Source organism: Rhinolophus ferrumequinum, chromosome 7, assembly GCF_004115265.2.
Source record: "Rhinolophus ferrumequinum isolate MPI-CBG mRhiFer1 chromosome 7, mRhiFer1_v1.p, whole genome shotgun sequence".
Taxonomy (NCBI): Eukaryota; Metazoa; Chordata; class Mammalia; order Chiroptera; family Rhinolophidae; genus Rhinolophus; species Rhinolophus ferrumequinum.
This window is the reverse complement of record NC_046290.1, coordinates 43,078,472-43,105,874: the sequence shown is the minus strand read 5'-3', so window position 1 is coordinate 43,105,874 and position 27,403 is coordinate 43,078,472. Positions and strand designations below refer to the sequence as shown.

The 27,403-nt window shown below is 36.7% G+C and overlaps 1 protein-coding gene across 9 annotated transcripts in view; it reads right to left on the bottom strand.

Annotated features, from left to right (window-relative positions):
* Window positions 1–27,403, bottom strand: part of MAST4 (microtubule associated serine/threonine kinase family member 4) — a 390,562-nt gene that overhangs the window by 83,324 nt on the left and 279,835 nt on the right. For all 9 annotated transcript variants that reach the window (XM_033110320.1, XM_033110323.1, XM_033110321.1 and 6 more), the window contains one exon: window positions 26,188–26,276. In XM_033110320.1, coding sequence (XP_032966211.1) covers window positions 26,188–26,276 — 89 coding nt within the window. The remainder of the gene's footprint in view (window positions 1–26,187; window positions 26,277–27,403) is intronic.

The following is a 27,403-nucleotide window of genomic DNA, read 5'->3' as shown; positions in this document are numbered from 1 at the left end:
CAAAAGTCCGTTTGGCCTCTGGTATAGAGGAATTTTATCCCAAAGAAGCAAAATATGTATACATATTTTTTTCTTTTAAATCATTGTTTTTCCATTTCTAACTTCACAAATATGTTCAGACTTAAAAGAATCAAAGACACTCAATTCTATTGCTTCATAATAAAATAATAGGTAATGTGCCAAGTATCTAACAAATTCAAATTTTGACTTTCAGTTTCCATAAACCATACAGATCCTGGAAATCCCCTGCTCCCAAGACTGTTTTTGCTCTAATGCTTTTCTCTAACTTTCCTCTTCCATTTCTTTAGCTCAATAAACAGTTCTCAATCTGGAGTACACAGGAGAAACACTTGGGAAGCTTTAAAAATGCTGATGCCCAGGCCCTACTCTACCCCCTTTTAAATTAAGTGATTATAATACGCTGCCAGGGTTGAGAGCCGTGGCCTTAGCATTTCCTTGTACATTGCAAATCAATTCCAAAACTTCCACTTGCCCTGTAGAGCTCTTAACTAGCAAGTGTTGAAGATTTTTTTTCTACTTCCCTATTTCTTCTGAAACTCAAATTCCCTCCTTGTTGTCTCAGGCATACTAGTTCAATGTCCCTTGTATACATTTACTTCTCTTTGACTTCCAAGTATTCTCAAAACAGCACTAAGACCTGAGGGCCCTTCCTATCAACCCAAACAAATAGCACTCTGCCGTGTGAACACTCCAGAAATCCCACCTGCCCATACGTGTCCTCTTAGGTTAATCAAGTAAGTTATTACAGGTACCTTAGCCAGAGCCGATTGCTCATCTCCTCTAAACTCAATTATTTCCACTATTTTCCCTTCCTCTACAACAAAAACACCCCGTATCTAAGCTGTGTGTATCATGGTCTTGGGTTAAGATTAAAAGTCTCTGTAAAAAGAAAACATAGGAAAGAAAATACCCATTAATCATAATCTTGTTCACATTTTTAGTATCAACGTGCATCACATGACTGTGTAAAGTTGAAACACCAGCTTTCATTTTATTCAGTACCTAACAGTAAATGAGTACGACATTCGACTTAAACTGACCTCCCATGTTTTCATTTGTCGCATAGTCAGAATGCCTATTATGTGGTCCACATAATATTAGAACATTTGAAATCATTAAGACAGTTAAAATCAAGGTATGAAGTTTCAATTCAACAAGTGATTATCAGAAGCAAAAATAAGGTCACTTTAATTATTCTAGTCATTCCTCTTTGCAGACCGTATGATTTGCCCTCTTCCATGACAGCGACATGTCCATTTAGGGCCTTAAGCTATTTATGCTCTATACATGTGCCCATGACATTTTTAGCCTAGAATCCTAAGCAACTGATGGGTAGGGTAATGGGAGCTGTTGCAAACCACACACAACCCTGAAATTCTATGTGTCAATATCAACCTTTAGAGAATCACCACCTAAAGGAGCCACAGGTATTAGTTACAATGTGTTGAACCCTTCAGGTATGTTGGGGTGTATTTAGGCAGGGTAGAAATGTGATGACTCTCTTAACAAGCAAGACAGGGTCTCTATGGCCCTCTGAATAAAAAATTGGGTACATAACAGGTACATGTAGCTTGGCATATTAAATAATTTAACAGATACTTATCTGACTTAAATGTAAGACCCAACACTGTAAAACTACCAGAAGAAAACAGAAAAAAAGCTCCTTGATATCAATGTTGGCAACAGTCTTTTTTGATATGATACCAAATGTGCAAGCAACAAAAGCAAAAATAAATAACTGGGGCTACGTCAAACTAAAATGTGTCTACATAGTAACAGAAACAATCAACAAGATGAAAAGACAACCTAACAAATGGGAGAAAATATTTGCAAACCATATATATGATAAAGGGTTATTGTCCAAAATATATAAAGAACTCATATAACTCAGCAGAAAAAAAATCCAATTAAAAAATGAGCAGAGAACTTGAATAGACATTTTTCCAAAGAAGACATAAAAATGGCCAACAGGTACATGAAAAGATGCTTGATATCACTAATTATCAGGGAAATGCAAACCAAAACCACAATGACAGCATCTCACACTTATTAGAATAGCTATGGTCAAAAAAAAAAAGACCACACATGTTAGTGAAATGTGGAGAAAAGGGAACCCTTGTGTACTATTGGTGGGAATGTATAATAAATTGGTGCAGCCACTATAGAAACAGTATGGAGGTTCCTCATAAAATTAAAAACAAAACTACCATATGACCCACGTATTCCACTTCCGGGTATTTACCTGAAGGAAATAAAACCATATCTTGAAAAGATATCTGCAATCCCACTGCAGCATTATTTACAAAAGCCAAGACATGGAAACAATCTAAGAGTCCACGAATGGATGGATGGATAAAGAAAATGTGGTATATATTTATACCATGGAATATTATTCAGCCATAAAAAAGAATTTGTGACAACATAGATGGACCTCGAAGGCATTATGCTAAGTAAAATAAGCCAGACAGAGAAAAATACTGTATGTTCTTATATGTGGAATCTAAAAAACCTAAACTCCTAAAAATAGTAGAATGGTGGTTGCTGGGGACTAGGAGTGGGGGAAATGCAGAGATGTTGGTCGAGGGGTACAAATTTCTAGCTAAAAGATGAATAAGTTCTGGGGATCTAATGTACAGCATAGTGACTATAATGAACAGTTCTGTATTATATACTTGAAAGTTGTTAAGAGAGTAGATCTTAAATGTTATCATCACACAAAAAAAGTAACTATGTGAAGGGGGTGTTCACTAAGGTTATTGTCTTAATCATTTTGTTACATATACTCATACTAGTACATGTATCAAATCATCACATTGTATACTTTTAAACTTATATATGTTATACAGCAACAATACGTCAATAAAACTTGCAGCAGGGAGTTAAGGGGAGTCAATGTATCTTTTAGGATACATTGTACCATAAGTTACTTAGTAGTCTATTAATGGATATTTAGATTGATATCAGTGTTTTGATGATTCACTGAATATCTTCTGAATACTTAAGTGATTATATGGAAGAGCTAAATTCCTAGAAGCAGACCTGCTAGGTCCTACAGTGGATTCATTTTTCATTTTAGTGCATAAGGCTTAATTGTTTAATTGCTCTCCAAAAACACTTCACTAATTTATATTCTCACTAGAGGCACAAGGGGGTGCCATCTCCCCCTCAATCTTGGTAATATGGAATTTATTCAGATTTTGATTGTGTCACATTGTTTTAATTTGTTGTTTTGTTTTTGTTTTTTGCACATTGAGGCAATTCTCTCAATCCACCAAAGATGTTTCCCATATTTCTGCTCACCTTTTAATGTTGCTTAAGGTAACTGTCCTGTGAAATTTTTATTTAATCAAATTTATCAACCATTTTCCTTTATAGCTTTTAGGTTTTGGACGTTGTTTGGAAAGGCCTTCCCCACTCCCAAATTATATTCTAAATGCAACCAAATCTTTTTCTCATATTTTTATGGTTTCTTTTTTTCTCATTATTATTATTTTTAATCTACATGGATATTTTTCGTTCTTTGTTTTTTGTTGTTGTTTTTTTTTTGGTGTAAGGCATGAAATAGTAGTTTAATTTACTTCTTTTCCAACTGGCTAATCAACTGATTAAAGACATTTTTTTGGCTTGAATAATCTACATTTTTTCCAATAATTTAAGCAAGGCACGTTTAAGGAATTCCAGGTAATTTGATGCCAGGAAGGGGAGGTTGCAGGAAATTAGGGCAGGGCAGTAAATGGTGGTGGGGAGCACAGAAGATAGATGAGGATCAAACTAGAAAACTCTCGTGGCTGGTTGGCAATAACTTTTAGGGCAGTATTTCAGGTGAGTCTTCAGCTGGGGGGACCTTGGCTAGGGTCCCAACTTTTATCAAGTGCTTCACGTGATTCTCAGGCATACTAGTTTCAGAATCCTAGCTTTAGAACAGAGATTTTTAAACTTAGCTTCACATTATAATATATTATTAATAATCTAGGGAACATAAAAAACCCCAAGGGTTAAGTCACACTTCAGCCCAATTAAATTAGAAAGGAGATGGGGGTGGGGGCAGGAGCAGTCGTTTTTTAAAGCTTCCCTGGTGATTCTCACATGCATTCAGGTCTCAGAAACACTGCTTTAGAGTCCACCAAAGAAAGCGAATTTTACAGATAAAGTTGTTCTCTAACTTTACTATGTATTAAAATCCTCTGGGGAGCCTTTAAAAAGATATCCACTGATGCCAGCCTAGACATTCAGAAGTTTCTGACTTAATTGGTGTGGGCCGTGAGTTTTTTTAAGCTTCACCGGTGATTTGGATGTGCAGCCAGGCCTTAGAGCCTACAGTGCAGTAATTCTCAAACTATAGAGTGCGTCAGAATCACCATGAGGATTTGTGAGACCACAGATTACTGGGCACCACCACGCAGATGCTTAATTAGCAGGTCTGGGCTGGGGCCCGAAAGTTTGTATTTCTAACTAGTCTCCTGGTGCTGCTGCTGGTCTGGGGATCATATTTTGGGAACCACTACATTCGTGTATGTCATGGCAAACCATGGAATGAGTTTCTTTAGCTAAAAGATATAATTAAGATCATGTTTTTAAAAAATAGTTTCAATGTAGAAGAGAGAGTTGATAGAGATGGCACAGGCAATGAGAGCATGCACAAAGTGGGGTGCCCAGTTCTCATTCTACTACAAAATCCCTGAACCAGTGGCTAGGGAAAAGAGTCAGGTGTAAAAACATATCAGAGGGAAAGTAAGACTTAGCAGGGAGGGTGTGTCAAAAGATGAGGCTGAGATTGCTACCCTGGTATCTTGAGTGACCAGGTAGATGATGTTGCTAATAACCGCGTTATTTTAGTCTTCTAACAGAATTAACAATGATAAACTCCGTATTGGATAACAGGTACTGGGGGGACATATTCAGATGGAGAAAGCTCCAAGTATCTGTGTTTGAGCAGAAATGTCCAGGCCCACCATAAGGCTGTGGGGAAATCAGCACATGCATGAATGGAGCAGAGTGCGCTCGTCACAAGTAACAGGACGACAAAGGATGTAACCCAAGGGATCCCAATAGTTCAAATAGAGGAGGAAACAAAAAGGAGCCAGTAAGGAGGATAGGAACATAGAAGGAAGTGTCATAGGAAGCTAGGGAGGAGAAATCTTCAGGAAATAAGAAATGGTTCCTGGTATCAAATTCTGTGGGGTGCCTGGACTGAGTACAACGAAGTCATTGGATTTGGCCACTGAGAGATCCCAGTTTTAGTGGAGCAGGAGGACAGGAGTGGCATCACGCCTGAGTACCTCATCAGTGATCTTGCCCGATGTTGGACCTGAACTAGTTTCCCAAGGGCACTGAAGTAGGAATTGCTGACTCTGCTTTACTGAGACATAAAATAAAGATAATGAATAATAACACCATGCATATTTGGTTATTCATTTCATCAAGTTATAATTTTTAAAGAAATTTCAAATGTTATAATAGTTAATTATTTCACAGAATGATTTAAAAACCTAGTATTAAAAATGTGTTTTCAGGTGGAAAATGGACACGAAAATTCCTCAGGGAGGGCTTCGCTTTTAAATTTTATGATATGAAGCCATAACAAAACAAAACATTGATTTTTCCCCTACAAGATAGAGGATTTACAATTTTGGAATCCTAGCACAGAACGGTTTTACCTAGGATATTTAATTAACATCTCTTATTTTTAACTAAAAAAATTAAGGAAAATGTTCTACTAAATCGTTTCCTAATGTTTTCCAACAATGAACTCAGAACAAAAAGAAAAAAAAAGATTTTTATTCAGCAATATTGTTTCCCTGAAAATAAGACCTAGCTGGACAATCAGCTCTAATGCATCTGTTGGAGCAAAAATTATAAGACCCGGTCTTATTTTACTGTAAGTCCAAGTCTTATATAATATAACATATGACCGGGTCTTATTTTACTATAAGACCGGGTATAATCTAATCTAATCTAATAATATAATATAATACTGGGTCTTATATTAATTTTTGCTTCAAAAGACGCATTAGAGCTGATTGTCTGGCTAGGTCTTATTTTCGGGGAAATTGGGTAGTAACATTAAACTTTTGCCCATTACATTTGTTGCAGGTATTTTCTCAGTTTTTGTCAGTGTCTTAATTTTGTGAATGGTGTTTTTTAATTACAGAATTTTACATTCTTAATATATGAGTAGATCTTAAATGTTAAATTGATTCATGTTATCAATTTTTTCCTTAGTGATGTCTTCCACTTTTTCATGCTCAGAAACAATTTTGCCATGCTAAACATATTATTCAACTAGATACATATTATTCAATTAGATATTAATTTTACATTTTAGGGTTTCATTTTTACAGGTAATTTAAAATCCATGGGAAAATCTTTTTAATATATATGAAGAAAGCTCACCTCACGCGTTTTATTTAGATAGCCGATTTTTCCAATACCATTTGCAGACTAAACTCTTTCTTTCTTGGTAGTGTGTGATGCTTTCCCTTCACGTCATCCTTCCCTGTCAAATGTTTTTATCATGTGTTAATGACAATTTGCAGTGTTATCACTTTATAATGTGTGGTAATTCCAGGTAGTCAGGTCTAACTCACTGAATTTACTTGGCCAAACTGTATCTCCTCAGTTTGTATCTCTAAATGTACCTTAGAGTCATTACGTCAAGTTACCACAGTGATAGTTTGTCATCTTTATGGTTACCCAATATCTTCTGAGCAGCCTCTCTATATGAGAGGAATTTCCTACATTATGAGACCTGCTTCCCCGAGGTTGATGCCACCACCGACTTTTCCAGCTTTCCTTGCAACGACAGCTTAGGCGAGACTTAGCCAATTAAGTCTAAACTCAACTTTGGCTTGAAAAAGGGCAATATGAGGAAATATGTGCCAAGAAATCAATCACCTGGCAAAAGTGGTGGTGGAGACATCCCTCTTGGGGGGTGGGGCAACAGTGTCAGAGTTTCTGGAATCCAGGGATCAGGGGCAGCAGGAGCCAGGACTGGTTCTGGCACAGGGCCATGCTGTGATCTGGGTGCTTTTCCAACTATGTGGCCTTCAAAGCAATGCTCACTTTCTGGTCCTCCTGCAAATTCTGTGAGCTACCTCACACACTTTAATAAATTACTCCTCTGTTTAAACTAGACAGAGTGAATGTGGAGCTCACAATGAAGGAAACAGAATCACACACACACACACGGATTCTGATTGGAATTGCTTTAGAACCATAATTTAATTTAGAGAAATTATATTATTTAGCCTTTTCTCCAGTGAAGGTGACATGCTTTTCCATTGCTCAAAAATAGTTTAGCTTTCAAATAGTTTTTTTGTTTCTTCATAGCAATGCTTTTCAAGTCTATTTCTGGTTACTTTGAAGGCAGGGTATTTTATGCCCCATTTTTTTTTTGGGGGGGGAGGCGAGGGGTTATGGGAAAAGAGAGTGAAATGCTATTATAAATTGATTTCTTTCTTTCATCATCATTTCTTACTGGTTATAATTGGTGATATACAATATTAATTTCTACATATTCATCTTGTATGCAATCTACTTAATGAATACTTTTACTAATTTTCATATGTATGTACTTAATTCTCTTGGATATTCTAGGTTATTTATATCATCTAAATATAACAAATTTTACCACCTTTGAGTTAGAGATTTTGTTTCAAGTTTATGGTGTTGTTTGATTGCAAAGAACCTCTAGAATAAAGTTAAATATTAATGAGGAGAGATTTTAATAGAATGCCTCTAGTATTTCACTCAAGTAAGATATTGGACATTTGTCTAAATTAGGTATGTCTTATTATATTATGGAATTCTCTATTCATTCTCATTTTCTGAAGAATTTTTAGCAGAAATGGATGTTTAATTTTATAAAGTGCTCTTTCAACATCTATTCAGATGAACATTTGACCCATTGCAATGACATATTAGTAGTATTCATAATATTAAACAAATTAACATTCCTGGGATAAACCTCAGTAGTTTACATTAAATAATTCTTATAGTTTTTATTAAATGTTAACATTTATATTTCAAAGTAAAGTGGGGTGATCGTTTTCTTACTCTGTGCTGTATAAATATTTTCTTTTTTATTTTCTTCTGTGACATACAAGGAAATCATTGCTTTTCAGGCTAGTAAGTTGTAACCTTTAAATGTTTAAAGAAACACACCTGAATGCATATTTTACTATTAGGATGGTACAAAAGTAATTGCAGTTTTTGCAATTATTTTTAACCTTTTAAACTGCAATTACTTTTGCACCAACCTAACAATTAATAAATTCAAAAGGAATACAGTATTATCTTGTTTCCTGACCCACTTCTCAAAGTCAAAAAACTAAGCATATGTATATATGTACTTCTGCCACACCTCCATCTCTCATCTTAGTTGATGAGTTCTAGATCTATATTGTTATTAGTGAACCACTATTTATACTATTACATTTTAAAGAGGCTTTTCAGACTTTTATTTTTCTATTAATGCTCACCATAGTACTTTTATACACCATCTTTCCAATTCTTTAACTCTCAGTCTTCTTCTGCACAACTTTACATCAGTTTCTCAGCAAATAATGGAAAGTAAATTTTACGTAACCTCAAATATATAATAATATATTAACACATGCATACATATACAGAAAACCTTAGCAAATGGAGTTCTTTGGTCTCAACACTGTTACACAGCAATTTATGGAAGGGAAGTCTGAAACAAGCATGAATTTTATTCCTTTGTAAGCAATCAGTTTTGGTGTTTTATTTTCTGTTCAGTTATTTATTGGTATTGTTCCTTCATTGCTTACAAATTTAAGAGTCACAAAACTATATCTAGGGCAGAGTTTTATTTCTTGTTTTACTTCCAACTTGGGAAAGTGTTCATTAATATTATTCTGGATTATTGCATTTGTTCCATTTATCTGATGCCCCACCAAAAAGATATAGTTGTAAATTAATTAAAGGTGTAGATGTTTAATACCAGAAAGCATAGTTTTTCAAATCCAATAAAGAAAGTTAAAGCTGTTGAGAGAGCAATGGAAGTCTTTGGTCAGCTCTAAAAGCAGCTTTGCTGTGGTGGGAGGTGACTGCCAGATATTTTGGTCGTTGGCACAGATACTAAGTCTCGGAGGTCAGGGTATGCAGTGCAAGGGTGTAAAATCTACCTCCTGACTTCTGCCTATCAGGCTGTCACACTGTTTCTGAGGTCCAGCCATGAACTGACTGTTTTTGAATCACGAGATGTTGTGTTGTACATAGGGGTAATTCTTCATAGAGATGTGAGCAATCATTGGTATAGTCTCAATGTCCAGTATTGAGACAAGTTAGTTAGCATGTTGTTAGATAGACAGGAAGGTTCCTGGTGGAATAAACAAAAGGCAGCCATATCCTGAAACTCCAGGTTCTGAAATGGCTCGTTCACTCCAGGACAAAATATAATGGCGCCTTGATGTTAATAAGTTATCTCGTAAATCCCTTTTGGCCGGACAAACGGAGCAGATCTGATAGACAGATATGAGTTATTTCGTTAATCTCTTCAGGATGCACAAACAGAGCAAACTTGGTAGACAAATTCCATTAGAAGGCGCCAGCTCCCTTCTCCAAACAGGCAAGGGAAGATATAAAGAGCCTTTGCCTCAGTCACTGGGCACCCAGTGGAGACTCCCTCTCATTCAAGACCTGTAAACTATCCTCTTTTGCAACTCCTCGCTTCTCCCTGGTCTGTGCTTCCATTCTTCGCTTTCACGAGACCACAATCCCGACATTCACATAAATTCCCTACATCAGTATTACTGCAATGTTACAAATTGGGGACAGAAGGATGTTACAGATATTTGAGTTAAAAGCATAATTAGCTAACAAACACAACCCATAAGTCAACCCATCACTCACTCTGAGGTATGTTAACATCAGTGACTTAAATTTAGGTATTATAACTTCTATCTTGCTACTAGTAAAGACATTTTCAGGAAACAAAATGGTAAGTAGGACTCAGGTTAGATAGGCATGTATTCATGACAGGGATGGTTAAAGCCTCCTATCACCTGAAGAAATGGACATCCCTCATTTATGCCAACAATAAGTACAGGAGGAATGAAATAAAACAGCTTCACAGAACTACTGACAAAAATTTCTACTGCTTATGTGAAATTTGCTGTCCGGAGAGGTATGTACATCTCTTGACGTTAAACGTTTGTTTTGCTTGGGTCTCTGGAGAGGGGAGAAGGATTTGCATTTGGTTTTCCTTTTTTGAAAATCAAAACTGTCAAATGAAGTGACTATTGATAAGCTTAAAACTCACATTTCCTACTGAAATAACACAAAGTACCAAACATGAAACAGCTCACGTGTATTTTTTCTTTCAGTTTTCAAGGATGCTAGAATGTGTCTGTACCCAAATCAAATTACTGATCCCACAAGTACATTGTCTGTTTACCAGTTAAATAACTGGCTTCCTTTCCTGTATTTGTCCTATTTAAAATGATTTGCATCCTGCATTTGCAAGAACATGGATGGGCCTTGAAGGCATTAAGCTAATAGGTCAGACAGAGAAAGACATGTATGATCTCATTTACATGTGGAATCTAAAAGGCTGAACCCAGAAACAGAGTTAAAAAGGTGGTTAGCAGGAGCTTGGGGTTGGAGAATTGGGGAGATGTTTAAAGGTACAAACTTGCAACCAGTAGATAAATAAGTTCCAGAGATCTAATGCACAGCATAAAGATTATAGCCAATAATACTGTATTATAAACTTTAAGTTGCTAAGAGAATAGATCTCAATCATTCTTATCACAAAAAAGAAATAATAATTATATAAAATGAGAGGTATTAGCTAATGCTATGGTGGTAATTATACTGCAATATATAAATCTATCACATCAATAGTTGTATACCTTAAACTTTATACAATGTTATATGTGAATTATATCTCAATTTTAAAAAATAATAAAATGACGATCTGCATCTCTAAACATTGAAGTGAGGCATGGTCTTTGCCTGAGGATCTCTCTTTCTCTCTCTTTCTCTCACTTGCTGTCTCCCTCTCTCAAAAACTTCAAAACTCAATTCATTCCTTTAATGACTGGCTGGTCACTTGGGTAACTATGGTAGAGTTCTGGACATTCTCATATGTGTAAAAGGAGGCTTTTAGGCCGAATTGTTCCAGTGCATAGATATCCTTACCACAAACTGAGATGTATTCTTCCAAGTGCAGATAAGTAAGGGGGATGGCCTTCAAAGTGTGCCTGGGAGGCCCAGGCAACAGGACAACCAGTTTCCCCATCAAAAGTTCTTCCAAATGGAACATCCATTCTGAGACGATGATGAAATGAAAAAAGTGACCACATCCAGCATATGCTTGTGGGTCACTCAGGGATGCCCCACTCCCTCTATCTTAGGTCTGCAGAGTCCAAACTGCTGTCCCACCCTAACTTTTTTCCTTAATATTTTAGATGTTGAGAGATCATTTTTCATCAGACCCTAGAGTACTAAAAGCAAGCTACCCTGAGAACACAGAGTGAAAAGGACTCCTTTAAAACAAAACAAAACTAGAAATAAAGAGTCATATAGCCTTAGAAGAAATACTTTAAAAATAATATTAGAAAAAGGCATGTAATACAATCTCCTTCTTTAACAGGACAGGAAATTAAAGCCAAGTGAAGATAAGAGAATTGTTCAAAGTCAGACATGACTGATAAGAGACCACCATAAAACTTTAAAAATATGAACCCTAAATGTAACTTCTTTATATCTAAGGAAAAAAGATGAACATAGTCCCACTTGTTTACGAGGTAGGTGCTGCTTCACGCTGACCTAATGCAGTCACGTGGGCACTTGTTAATATTCTATTACCCTGCTTATTTCCTGACTACCAGTTACTCTTTTGAAGTATCACAGTGCCATAGTTCACTCCTAAAATAATCTGGAATTTTTCTCTGTCCTTAACACACACCACAAATGATAACTATAACAACACAATGCCTGTAAAGCTACCGTGTTTTCCCGAAAGTAAGACCAAGTCGGACAATCAGCTCCAATGTGTCTTTTGGAGCAAAAACTAATATAAGATCCGGTCTTATTTTACTATAAGATCAAGTCTAATACATAACATAACATAATACAGCACAATATAATATAATACCAGGTATAATATAATATAATACTGGGTCTTATATTAATTTTTGCTCCAAAAGACGCATTAGAACTGATTCTCTGGCTGGGCTTCAAGGCCAGATTCCAGGGCCTCGCTGAGAAGGAGGCAGGAGGCAGTGACCGGTAAGCAGTGTTCCGGACCGGGCTCTGATCTTCATCTTTAGCTCAAGCAAAGGATTACTCTCTAACCCCAAATGTGGCAAAGATTGATCTTCTCTGGCTGAAGCAAAGGTGGACTGGGGGGCTGTAGACCCCACTCCCAAATCACCCTTCCTACTCCCTATCCCCGAGGCAGCCTCTCTGGCATTGTATGGTTCTGATCCCCTGGCACTGACTTTTTTTTTTTTTTTTTTAAATTCTGTCCATTTCCCAAATCAGCTCCAAGCCAGAGTAAGTACACGAGCTACGGGACCTCCCAAGGCTGGTATGCCAAAATGAAATTATCACAGACTACGACAAATGTGTCCCAGCAGAGACTGTTACAAGGACACCGCATTCCACTGTCAGCACCCACTTGGAGGCTCCATCGCGCCTGCATTCCAATTTGTTCCAATTTGCTTCATATTTACACAGTATGGTGTCCTATCATTTTAACCACATTGTGAATTCAGATTGGTTATGATAATACTTTAGTAATTTCTTAAAGCCTCCCACTGTTTGGCATTTTGTAATATTGCAAGTACTGTCACATTTAATCATTCGTATGAGGTCCAAGGGCAAGTTCTATTAGTTCCATTTTATAGATAAGGCGGTTGGGACCTAGCCAGTGATTGACCCAAAGTAGCACGGCTGACACATGGCAGAGGTGAGCTGAAATCTGTGTCTTTACCCGGAGGTCCAGTGTTATTATATGTGCCAGTTAATACTTTATCAGTTGTTAGAGATCTCAAATTTAACAGGGTTCAGGTTGCAGAGTTACTGAGTTACATAAAAGCTGGAGGTTTTTACACCAGAGTCTAGTCCTCCACACACTGTGAAGTGTGAGCAGCTCTGTCACTTTCTGTAATAGCTCCTTCCTCATTTACCTCACTAACTTCACCAGGTCACCATGATGTCACTGGGTTCAAAGTTCCTGGAAGTTTAATAAGACTAGCTATTGTTTCACCTAGCGAGGACACACTTGAGATGTACTTAGATACATGTACAGTTATTTTGGTGCCCACACAACACATTCTTGATGCTTATTAAATGTCATTTGCAGCAAGCATTAAAGAACACTTCCTGTGGACCCAATCTCTGACTCTCAGGGCCTCAAAAATCTAAGCCAGACAACAATGGACAGCCCAGCAATACAAATACAAGACAATAGAAAGCTAGTACTTTAAAGAATACCTTCCCAGATTAAGCTGAGAAACTAATCAGAGTTAATCACAAAGTCTTATGTATTATACTATTCACCACAACATTACCTATAAGCATAAAAAACTGGCAACAGTCAAAATATTCACTAGGGGAAAATAACTATGGCACACTTATAAAATGGAATATTTTGTACTCATTAAAACCATGTATTTGAGGAAAAAAGATATTTGATGTTATGTAATAATTTCAAGATAATATCAAAAGATCTAGACAAAATTATAGCTATGATCCCATACTTACATATGTATATACAAATGCATGTGTACACATAAATTTAGGTTTGCATGCACAAATTTATGTACCCATAAATGTTATAAATATTATAATAGATGTAAATAGGTAACATATAGATATTTAGACAAATACCCAAATGTAAAGTAATTAATTTTGAGTAGTGGCTTAAAATATAGATGGTTTTTATATCCTCCTTTATACTTTCTTGCATTTTCCAAATTTTCTAAAATAAATACGTATAGCTTTTATAAATAGGAAAAGGGGGTTTTAAAGACAGTTTTTAAAAACGTAAAATATTTCACTTTTTTTTTTAAAGGCAAATCTCATCTCTTCTGCCTAAACTGCATGAGTTTTCTGGTATGTATACTCCTCTAAATTTTATCTGCCTCTCTCCTCACTAGTCCAGGGAAAACCAAACTCTGCTATCAACTCCGAAGCAGAGTGTTGATGGGCTGCTCTTCCCCAGCTGAGCCCTCTGAACTTGTGATGGTTTTACCACAGTGTATGTACCCCGTCACATATTATGACAAGCTCTGTAATTTACCCACTGCTACTCCTAACATAAAAGCTTAGAACTTGAAAAGCATGCAATTTGCATGGCTTTCGTAGAGGACTCACAGTAAATACAAAAATCTGCGTGAAAGTGTCATTAAAGCTGATATTGTAATTATGCCAGAGTAAGTTCACAGACAGAGAGGGCATTGCTGTACATGATCATTAAGACAAAGCTCTTTAGGGGCCGCCGGTTAGCTCAGTTGGTTAGAGCGCGGTGCTGTTAAAAACAGGGTTGCCGGTTCAATCCCCACATGGCCCACTGTGAGCTGCATCCTCCACAACTAGATTGAAACAACTACTTGACTTGGAGCTGATGGGTCCTGGAAAAACACACTTAAAATAAATAAAAAGTTAAAAAAAAAAAGATTCTTTGAAAAAGAAAAACCAAGGAAAAGCTTTTTAGCGTACGTAGTTGAATTTGAAATACAGATTTTGACATCTCTCTTGCAGGTTGCCCAATAGGTAAAGCCCACCTTGTTTGTGTTGAATAGCTAGTCTTCTATCAAGGGCACTGGGCACTTACTGAAGACAGCTGGCTGATACCCATGCTAACGGGACCACTGCCTCAAGTTCTTTTACTCCGCGGAACAGTTAGTTTTTCTGTGATACAAATCCACACATTGTCGCCAGCTAACGGGCTGAAGCAGAGTGTCTGTATTTTACACATAGCAGAGGAGTTCTAACTCAAGTTCAGAGATAACTTGGGTTTAAACTGGTGACGAGTGTGCCAGAAGCACCAACGTATCAGCAACACCAGCAATGGTGACAGCCACTGAAGTTATCCAGTCCAAGAGCATCAAGCTCTGAAAACCTCGACGGTTAGGAGAGAAGTGATTGAGCAAGGATTTTAAAGGTACCCTTTTACTTTCTAGGTGACCATTTAGCACTGTATTTTGGAATAAAAGCAACCCTAACATAAGGCAAGCTCTAATTTTTCAAATAGTAGATTTAAAAAAAAGGTTTGTTCTTTTTGGTGAATTTGAAGAATATAAATTTTCAGAGATTTAGAAGACATAATAATACATGTCACATATTTTCAAAACAATGAAACATATATACTATATCCATTTGATAATAATATAATTAACCACTCCCTTTTTCTGAGAGCCCTAGGTCTTCTCTGGGATTCCGAAACTCTACATTCTCCTCTTTCCCTCCGTCCTCTCATGCTGTTGCTTCCTAACCTTTTGCTGGCTATTTGTCCTCTCAGAACCTCTAAATGTTGGCACGGTAGCCCTAACCCCAGGTTCTGCCTTCTCATTCCAAACACTCTCCTTCAATGCTTTCATCCCCTCCTAAGGTTTTAAATACTATCTATGAATGGACGGCTTCCAAACTGATATCACCAGCACAAACTCAACCTCTGAGTTTCAGACTCACGTAACAACACTTGTGTATTTATGTCACTTAGATGTCTCATCTTAATCACAACATGCAGCAACGTGAACTCTTAAGTATTACCTCAGATTTGTTCTTCTTGTCTCCTCCATCTTGAGAAAATGCCCCTTCCACCTGTCCATATTCTCAGCAAGACATTGGGAAGCCAGCTTTGATCGACTCTCTTTCACCCTGTATCTAATGTATCACTAAATACGGTCAATTGGAAAACATGCAGTTAAGATCCAATTGGTACGTTAGCAATCAAACCAAGCCAGAGAAAATCTGCAGTTGATGCATAAACACTCAAAAAAATTGCAAAATGATGATTTAAAAAAAAAAAAGGAATGAAGAGTCCCTCCCAGAGCATGGAGGAGTAAAATCTTCCTGAGTGGCTGCCCAGGGGACCCAGGTTCTAGAACAAAAAACAAAACAAAACCTAAAGAACTAATACCACTTTTGTTAACACAGGGGAGCTTTAAAGTTAAGTTTAGCAGTCAGCTTCCAAAAGCTTTAATTTATAATAAAGGAGAGATTAAAGAATGAAATCAGAGGCCATTCTGATTAAATTCTGCATTTACAGAGCAGGGGAATAGGAAATATGACAGTCATTAAATTATTATTAGGACTAGATTACATGTAAACACTGCAGTCTTCTCAAAGGACCAAAATGATAAGCACTGGTCACAGGGCAGATGAATCTTCATGAAAAAATTAACAAATATTAATGATGTTGGTATATACCCAATTGGTGACTCAACACAAAGCAATATAACCAAAAAGTAGGAAAACACACTGACTGACGTCAGTCCATCTGATTTTATCATCCATTTCCTTAAGCAGGAAGGGCAAGATATGTCATTACTCAGACCAACAATTGGCAATTACACAAAGGCAAAAGATTTAAAACCAAAAAAAAAAAAAAAAAACCTGTGAGGCTGAGGACTAAACAATAAAACTGAGTTCAGCATGGAATAAGAAAGATGGTATTTTCCATAATTCAGAGAAACTGGTTTATGAAATACTTGAAATCACAGAACAGATGCATTGTAAAATCATATAGCTTGGACACATACAATAGACTAAAAAGATCTGGTGGCAGGCCCAGTTAAGGTTTTGATAAAACCAAATGATTTCCGGGTGATGTTCCACCCAAGGTCGACTAAGTTTCGCCATTTGATTTAGCAGATTTTAACCTACATAAAATGAAACCACGAGGAGGACTTCAAGCTCTGAACTGAACACCAAGTTTAAGTTGATTTTGTTGAGATCTGGTTATAATCAGGGAAAAATAATGACAATGAATAACCATATCAGAGATTCCTCTCCTCTTGAGTAAAAAAAGAAAGCTGCTATCATTAAAAATGGAGAGTGGTTATATAGGGCATCAAAACACTTAATTTCTATTAAGGCTAACAATCAATTTGCCATGACTCCGTGGGCACACAATTTGCTCTGTCCTATTACTCAAATACAAAGAAGCAAGGGGAGCATTTGTCTTGTACCAGCATGTCTATGAGGCCAAAGGAGGTCACTTGCCTTGCTGAATGAACATTTTTATTAAAGATTTGCAAAGCAGATTTAAACAGTTTGGAAAATAATATTTCAAACATGAAAAACCTGCTAATGAGTTTTGAATGAAAGTCACAAAATAAATGAAACAAAGGCACTATTACATTCAGGGCTATATCCCTCATCTCGCCTTGTCTAAGGAGAAATCTTTCACTGATACGTAAAGATCATTCATTTCTATTGACTAAGTTGTTCCCATCAGCAAACTAAACTCCACAAGTAACAGTTTTCCCTCTGTGTGCTGCATGCAAACCTGACGGTACCAGAGACATCTGAGCAGAAATATATTAAGGGTATAATCTCCCCTAGTCATCTAGGGAGTGGAGAAAAACTGTTTTGATGCCTTTTTTTTCTTTTAATTTTTATTGGGGAATATTGGAGAACAGTGTGTTTCTCCAGGGCCCATCAGCTCCAAGTCATTGTCCTTCAATCTAGTTGTGGAAGGTGCAGCTCAGCTCTAAGTACAGTCGCCGTTTTTAGTCTTTAGTTGCAGGGGGCACAGCCCACCATCCCAAGTGGGAATTGAACCGGCAACCTTGTTGTTGAGAGCTCGCGCTCTAACCAACTGAGCCATCTGGCCACCCCACCGGAAGCTCAGTGGCAGCTCTTTGTCTTCAATGTAGTTGTGGAGGGTGCAGCTCACTAGCCCATGTAGGAATTGAACTGGCAACCCTGCTATTCAGAGCTCGCGCTCTAACCACTTGAGCCATCTGAGTCACCTGGCCGCCAGTTTCGATGCCTTTCGTGATTACTATCTTCTTCCCTTTGTAGGCTAGTCTATAAAGTTTAAGTAGAATTCAGAAAAACTTTTTCAGCTCAAAAACTCACTCACTGCTTGGGAAAACCATCACCCTATACAGCATATTAAGGAGTACAAGAAGGTAAAGAAACGCGTCACTGATATTAAACTTGTCAAGCTTAAAGAGGACAGAAGAAGCAGTGAGGTCAGAGCAGGGATTTTTAGAGCAAGACCAGCTATGTTAATAAAATGAAATGAAACTCTACAAGTACTAGACACAATGACAACAAAAATGAAAGAAATCAGAAAGAAGAAGACTGACAACCTAGACCACAAAAAAATTAAAGAAAAACTTCTGTTAATCAAAAACCATCATTAAAAAGGCCCAACAGCAAATGAGAAAAGAATATCAATGACATTACAAAAGATTAATAAAACATGCACATTAAACACACTAAGCCATTCGCCTCACACATGTTACATGGGTATTATCAAAGAGACAAGAGATAAGTGCTGGCAAGGATGTGGAGAAAAGGGGACCCTTGCACACTGTTGGTAGAAATGTAAATTTGTACAGCCACTATGGAAAAGAGTATGGAGCTTCCTCAAAAAATTAAAAGCAGAACTACCATATTACTCAGCAATTCTACTTCTGAGTATTTATCTGAAGGAAACAAAATTACTATCTCAAAAAGATATGTGCACCCCCATATTCACTGCAGCATTGTTTGCAATAGGCAATACATGGAAACAACCTAGAAGTCCATTGACAGATGAGTGTATAAAGCAAATGTGAGATATATTTGCTACATATACATATATACGATATATATACACACAAACACATGTGTGTGTGTATATATATATACACAAATGTGATATCTATTTGGTACATGTATGTAAACATATACATATATATTTGATGTATACATATGACATATATACATACATATGTATATATACACACAATGGAATACTATTCAGCCATAAAAAAGGAAATCCCGCCATTTGTGACAGCATGAGTGGACCTTGAGGGTATTATGCTGAGTGAAATAAGTCAGACAGAGAAAGACAAGTACTGTATGATGTCACTAATATGTGGAATGTTTTAAAAAAAAAAACAACTTATATATTCAGAGAACAACAAAATGGAGGAAATTAAAAAACCACAAGACTGGTGGTTGCCAGAGGTGGGGGTGAAGTGGGGGTGAAATGAGTGAAAGTGGTCAAAAGGCACAAACTTCCAGTTATAAGGTAAATAAGTTCTGGGGATGTAACGTACAGCACGGTGACTATAGTTAATAATACTGAATTATAATTTGAAAGTTGCTTACAAAGTAAATCTTAAATGTTCTCATCACAAGAAATAAAATATGTAACTATGTGAAGTGATGAATGTTAGCCAAACTTATTGTGGCAATCATTTCTCATTATATACATGTATCAAATTATTATATTGTACATGTTAAACTAATGCAATGCTGTATGTCAATTATATCTTGATAAAACTAGAAAAAAATGCTATATTATGGTTGGCTTATATTGATGAAACCTGATAAACTATAACGTTAGTGTTGGTAAGGGTGAAGTAAAATAAAATGTTTCAACATATGCATTTCAGTCATACGTATAGATGTATAGACACATACATACATATACACACACACACAATGCATATAGGGAAAAAAGACAAGAGATACAATAAAATGTTAACAGGGTTTATCTCTGGGTAGTGAGTTTATAGGGAATTTATATTTTCCAGGTAATTTCTCATATTTTCTATAAACTCTTGGCTTTACTATTACAATCAGAAAATCCCATTTAATTTTTAACCATATCAGCCTTGAAGATAAGAGTCATGTGAACAGAGCCTGCAAAATTTCTTGTGAGATTTTACCACATTTTTAAAAAGGCACAGAGTCTTGTGGATGTTGGTAAGCAGATTAGGGACCTGGGTGGCACTTAGGGCAAACATTTCAAGCTTTACTACATCCCTTACTGCCCAGCTGCGCATCTTCCAAGCTTAGGGTTCACATTCTCAAGGCCATGGATTACTATGAAGTTATGTCCATTGCCAACATCAGGGATACTCTCAAGTACATCTCTGGTACTGTGGAATGTTTACTAACTTTGTTTTATCCCATACTGCCTTCTTTGAATTCATTAGTCCACCTTGTTAATTTTTTCCTTATCTCTACTTCACTGCTAGACTATTAACTTTCAGTTCTTTGCATCTGCATGCCTGTCTACAAAACCACTGCCTTTTACTCCGTCCAACTCAGGGTCACATCTGATAAATGAGGACAACTGACATAAATGCATATAAATGCAAGGAGGGCAAGCTGTAAAGTGGAAAGAACAATTTTCATGTGCGCCTCAAAAAGAGAGTCCAAAACAAGTCCCAAAGAGGAAGGTCCTCACAATTTTCTGAAATCATAAAAACTTTATTGAAAAAAATATACATGGTGTCTCATAGTTTCTACTTGGAAACTACCTTAATTTATACACTGGGTAGTGTTTGTTAAACCAATGCTGGAGGTAGGCAGGAGGGAAGATAATGAGTGAATGCATTCAGAGGGATTCGTTTTGAAGAGTGGGATTTAGGGTACTTTGTTTTGTTACCCAATCCTCACGTGCCTACCCTCATGCTCTTTGGGGTTTTCCACGTTTCTACTTGGAGTTGTATTGTTTTCATACAATCTCCACTTATCTGATCATTTTCACCTCTACTTGCCTCCTTTAGCTCAGTTATATCTTTGAAGAAGGGCTTGGTTAACAGTACAGCAGCAAATACAGTGGTGACTAATCCTTCGGAAATCTTGTATGTCTATATACAATTTATTAAAGTTTTTCCAACTAGATATTAACCTAACAGGTTATATGGACGTTTTTAGGCAGGTTTCCTATCTTTAATAATTCCGAGGGTTTTCCAATAGGAAAGAGACTCCTTTGTATCTTTCCTTCCAGAAACCCTCTTATAAATGAATCTAAGTAGTCACCTGCAAATTCCTAGTAGAATAATTTTTGAAGACACAAAAGATTAGGTAGTTTGGCCAATATTTGCTCTTTGGATTTTAGAAGACTGGAGTCAGTAAGTCTCAGTTATTTACCTACATCTGGTCTGTGGCTCATCCTCTCTAAATATTACTCTTTGAGCTCATACTTTTACCATTTGAATCAAAATAAGATGTGGAAGTGATATTGTGGAAGGCAGAATTGAAATATGGTGTCCTCAAGATCCCTGTACCCTAGTTATTCAAGCAAACACTCATTAGGTACTACTATGAAGGGATTTTGCAGATATAATTAAAGTCCCAAGTCAGCTGACCTTAATATACAGAGATCGACTAGGCCCGACCCAAGCAGATAAGCCCTTTAAAAAGAAGAATTTTCTCTGGTTGATGCCAAGAGAAGTTAGAGATGCACAGCCTGCGAATGACTGGATGTGCGACTGCGGGCCTCTAGAAGCTGAAAAGCCTCAGGCTGACAGCCAGGATGAAATGGAGATCTCAGTCCTACAACCACAAGGATCTGAATCTGTCCACAACCTGCATGAGTTTAGAAGTAGATTCTTTCCCAATCTCCAGATAAGAGCCCATTTCTTAACACTTTGATTGTGGCCATATGATACAGCCTGAGAAGAAAAACTAGGTGACGGTTCCTAGGGAACTAGGAACTTGTGATTTTCTACTTTTCTTTGATTTCCCTATAAAACTATAAGACTAATAAATAGATAACACTTCAAGCCATTAAATTTTTGGTAATTTATTACATAGCAATAGAAAATGAATGCAGGTTATTATTTTGTTTTCTTTATTGGTTTTATCTTTAGAGACTTATTTTATTATGAAACCACTGCAGGCTAATTTCCCTCCCTTCCTATTCCCCAAAGATAAACACTGCTAAGTTTCTCCTTTCTCTTTCCAAAAATTCCCTATAAATATGCATAAATGTACAAGTGTGTATTATGTGTATATGCCATCTAAAACACACACATACATAAAGTTACACAATGCATTTCTTCACTTAACAACCTTCCTCAGGCACCTTTCTAATATCAGAATATAAAAGTCCACTTCATTCTTAATAACCATGCAGTAATAGATTATATGCTTGAATCATTTTGTACCAAATCAGCCCCTTATCGTAAAACATGCTAAATAATAGCGTGGTAACAACTTACCTTTCCATTTGCTAGTTACAATTAATGTTAGACTTAATACTTGGTGTTATTCTGTGAGAATATCAGTAAGATAAACTACAGATAGATCCTGCACCCAAGGATACATGCAGTTGAAATACTAAATACTGCAAACCACTAACCAAAATAGTTGTACAAATTCATATCAACATGTACATCGTGTGAGAGGGACTGCTTCGTCATACCTTGCTATCATTGGATTCTACCAACTTTTAAAAAATTTGACAATATGCTAGGCGAATGATACTGTCTCATTATTCTGGTTCACATTTCTCTCATGATTGCAACGAATGATCAATTCATATGTTTTTCTTGGCCATTTTTTTCTGTGACATGCCCTTTAAACCATTTGCCCATTTTTCTCCTGGTGCAGTCACCAATTTTCACATCAATTTAAACAAGCTCTTTGTATATTAAGGCATTCAGATGTTTGTCAGTTATATGTGTAAAAATATTTTTTCACACTTGTTTGTTTTGATTTTGTTTATTACACAGAAATTTTTATTTTAGGAGAGATGCAGTTCTCCTTTGGGGCTGTTGGATTAAATTTCATGCTTAGCATCTTCCCGGAACTAGGAGCCTGTGATATCCTACCTTTCTTTTCTTACTGGGACTGTCCTGTTCACTGTTCTTTTAGAATCCCTGGCTCTCAACAAACACTACTTTGTTTGTGAAGATAAGCTCCAGAACACTTTGCCAGCCTTCCTTTTTCCTCAAGAGCACTCCTGACACAGCTACACAAATAAATTAATGTTCTCATTTCTACTGATTCATTTGATGGGTATAAATTCATGAGTCAGTGACTGAGTGGCCTGACTCACCTCATCCTTACCTAAGAAAACTAGGAAGTCTACCTTTATCTTTTGGATCAATAACCACTGAGGGATGGCAGTTTTTCTTTCTTGTGTTTTCATGGAGACACCTAGGAACCCTCCCCTGGCATTCTGTGTAGCAAATACATGACAGAGGACGCAGCAATAAGAAGGACGAGGTAAGAGGAAAGGTGAGTGAGGAGGCATTTCACATTATCGAGACACGAGGACGAGTTCTCTATGTAATTTACATTTTCTTCTTTTTATTCAGAAATAGGAATCTATCAGACTGTGATAAATGCCATTTGTCACAAAAAGTCTGACAGATTTCTACAGCTTCTGAGTGAATAACAACCTGTTGGCGCCCGAACATAAGGAAAAACACTCTTAGAACCTGAAAGACAGGCTCCTCTCTGCCCACTCCTGTGATGCAATGCTAACATTATGTTTGAAGGGAAAAGAATTCGAGCTAAGTCTACATAGGAAAAAAAAATATGAAAAGGATCATTAAAGTCTTCACCACATTTTCTCTAATCTCAATATGAACTGAAGAAAATCACAGCAATAAAAGACTAATCAACAGGAATATAAAGTGTGGTGCAATTACCACAGAACACTGTAAAGAGGAGTAGGATTAATTTTTTTTAATCACTATTGAATTATATGTAAGAAATAGAATTCATCATTCACTTAACACTTAGTATATGCTGCCAGGCACTGCGCCGGAGGAATGTAAAGCTGAAAAAAGATATAATTCCAGCCCTCAGTAACGTATTTGTCCTTTCTCGATCCTCTGTCAGCTATTACTACTATGACAGCGATGTAATATAAATTTCCAAAGTATGAATGGTAATAATATAGTTGTATACTCATCACACAGCTTGGGAAATATAATATTATCAACTGCTTATCCCTCTCTCCAATTACATCCCCTTCACACCTTCTCCGAGGTAAATACTGTCATGAAATTGGTCTTTCAAATTATCATGCTTTCCTTTGTACTCTTACTATGAATGAAGATATACATAAATATTTATGTATATACATGTGTGTGTATCCCTAAACAAAATATTGTACATAAATATTGTATGTTAACCTTACATGAATGGTTTAAATAACATTTGTTTGCAACTTGCTTTTGTTGCCCAATATTATCTTTGAATTTCCTCCAGTTATGTGCAGTGCTAGTTAATTTTCTTCTACGTGCACAGTGCTCTGCAGATGATTCTGCCACAATTCAGTTCTCCATTTTCCCACTGACAGATAGATATTTAGGTTGCTTCAAATTACACACAACGCTGCTATGAGCATCTGGAACACGTCTTCTCATGTATATGTTTAAGAGTTTTTCTAAATTTTAACCTGGGAGTGGCATTTCTGGACTTTAGTGGTCTTGCTACAAGTGTCATGATTTTACCAATTTATCTTTTACCTTTTTAACTTTACCATCTTTTACTTATTACTATGAAGAAAATAAAATTTTATTCCAAAGGGGCAATTACCTCTGTCTCCCCCTTCTTCTCCCCAAACACGTTACAGAAATTCCCACTCTCAACTTGAAAATCCCCAACCCCCACCCTCACGGATACCTGGGGGAGAGTCAGAGCCCTACTTTCAAATATGAAATCAACACCATCTGAAAGCCAGCAGTGTTAAGTGAGGGTTTACAGTAGAGGTGGAGCTTAAATGTTCATTCTTTCAACCCGTTATCATTCACAGTCCTGAAGACATCTTCCTAAAACACAGATCTTCCTCAAAATCCTTGAAAGGCACTCAAAGTCAAAATTCATTCCACTCCTTGACTTTCAATTCTCTTTCCACCTTTATGTTTTCTTACCATCAAGTATACACATCCCAAGCTCTATCGACACACTGGGAATTCCCTTTCTCTCATCAGACAGCTACCTGCCAAAGTCTGCCCATCTTTCAACATCTTGAGCAACTAGCTCCTTCAAACTCTCCCAGACTTTCCTGATTGGAATTAACCTCTTCTTTGCACCATTTAGGATGGAACTTTAAAACACACACACACACACACACACACACACACACACACACACACACACACACACACACATACACACACACCATAGAAAGCAGTCTTCATTGCACAGGTTTTGTAATATGGCTCTACCTTCCTTACATTTAGTACTTGAGGTCAATGGCCTCACCTCTTGATTGTCCCTACAATGGTTATACATGAAATAGATAACTATACATGCCATTGACAGGTAAAACTTTAGATAAACTTGTGCACACATACAAGAAAAGACATATTCTAGACTATTCACTGTTTGTAATAGCTAGTTTATATATATATATATATGAGATAAGTTCAATTGCGAAAAATTGTAGTAAATAGTTCTGATGGAGTGTAGCACATGCAACACCAAAATACATCATCCTGGTATATTGAACATTTTATGTTAAAGGAATGAGAAAATGGTATATGCAGGAAGAACTTTTTGACCTGTCCCTAAAGCAGATCATAAAACCCTCACGTGATAGGTGCTCTCCCTATACCTGGAAGAAACAAGCATCCTTATCTGTAAAGACAAGGGACACGAAGGAATCTGAATGAACAAGTTTCCTCCAGTTTACAAGAGTTAGCTCACCTTTGCCCTATGACATCTTGTACGCTTCATCAAACCTAGCTTAAAAACACTCAGGTTTAACTGTTTCTTTGGGTCTTCACTTCCTTATGACGTCTCCTATGTCACATAAAACTTATATTAAATAAATTGGTATGCTTTTCTTTTGCTAATCTGTCTCTGGTTACTGGGTTCCCAGTGGAGAAGTTAGAAAGGTAGAGGAAAAAGGTATTTTTCCTCCCCTACAGTTCTTAACATTAATCCTCTTCATGTGAACCAATATGTGCATTTTCTAAAGAAAATCCTAACATAGAAGTATGTCTTGCATCATCCACAAATTTAGAAATGGAGAAAGAAATCATTGCAAAGGGACCCCATATAAAAAGGAATTCTCGACTGTAGAGTCCAAACACTGAAAGCAAGGATAGGGTTTGGGCCAACTTATCAGAAAGAACAACTTAGTGATAAAACGACAGGAAAACCAAAATAACAAGCTATGAAGACACACCTGAATTTCAAAACGCCTGGCTTGTTTTGAAAACTAGCAAAAAGAAGTAAAACAAAACGCAGAAAAGGCTAATTCCTTACCTGCATGAGCGGAGAGAGGTGAGTGCGGTCGAGGCAGCGCGGGTGACTGCCCATTGCCTATCAAGCTTTTCCGGTTGCTTGTCCGGCAACTGTCAAAAGGAAAGTAAAAACAGTTTTAAAAAGAGAATATAGCATCAGATATATTCAACAGAGGCACAGACTACAGGCATAGACTATCTGCTCATAATATTGCCAAAACGTTTGCAAGTTGATAGGCACTCACTAATATTTAAGGGGTGGCTGCCTCTTGAATATTAGAAAATATAATGTATTCATATAGTACAACACCATCAATATTTCTCACCACCAGTGAAGTTATAATCAAATGCCTTCTTTCAGCTGTTTACTGCAAATATGTGACGTGCCATACACACAAGTGATAAATTAAGGATTCAAATCAGCAAACCACAGGTGGCATCTTTGTTGACACGAAATTTCTAATACAAAATTACATGCAACGAAGCGCAATGACATTAATCTTACAATGATACACTAATTAAAAATCTAATTATTTAGACAAATTCCATATTTGTGTCTTTTGTCAATAGAACAGCTGATGCCTAAGATAAATGTATTTCACTACTCATTCATTTTTCATCTTGGGTATTGCATTCAAATTCCTTATTTAGGTAAATATTTTGGAATAAAAAAAAACAGATATTAGTTTGTATGAAAATAACAGTGAAGGCCTTTTTTCACACGCACACTACCCACTGTTTTTATCCTGGTACTCAGTGAGTAGAAATAAATTGCTACATACTTGTATGGGCACAAGGCAACTACTTGCTCCTGTTTCTGTTAGTAGAAAGTTATAAAATGGCTAATCTGATTCCAAAACAACTCTCACAAGCCTCAAAGAATAAGACAGATGCAAAATTGGTTGACGGTGAAGTGGATATCATTTCAAATCTATTATCAGTATAGAAGTTAGAAAAGGATAATAAAAATTAGGAGGTTACCATATTGAATTCACCTATAACAGGGTTCAGAGCATTCTGATTCCATCCTCTTACACCTGGGCTGCCCTCATCCACTACTAAAGGTTTACTGTAATGTCTTCTCTAACTCAGAGTATATCTCTGTTAGAGCAGGTTCTTGAAACAGGAATTTTCACCTGACTTCTAAATAATACAAATAATACATTTCAAAACCAAACCCAATTTATTTCAGCAATATTGACTTGGAAACCAATCCTTTCTCTTAGATGTTTGCTGCT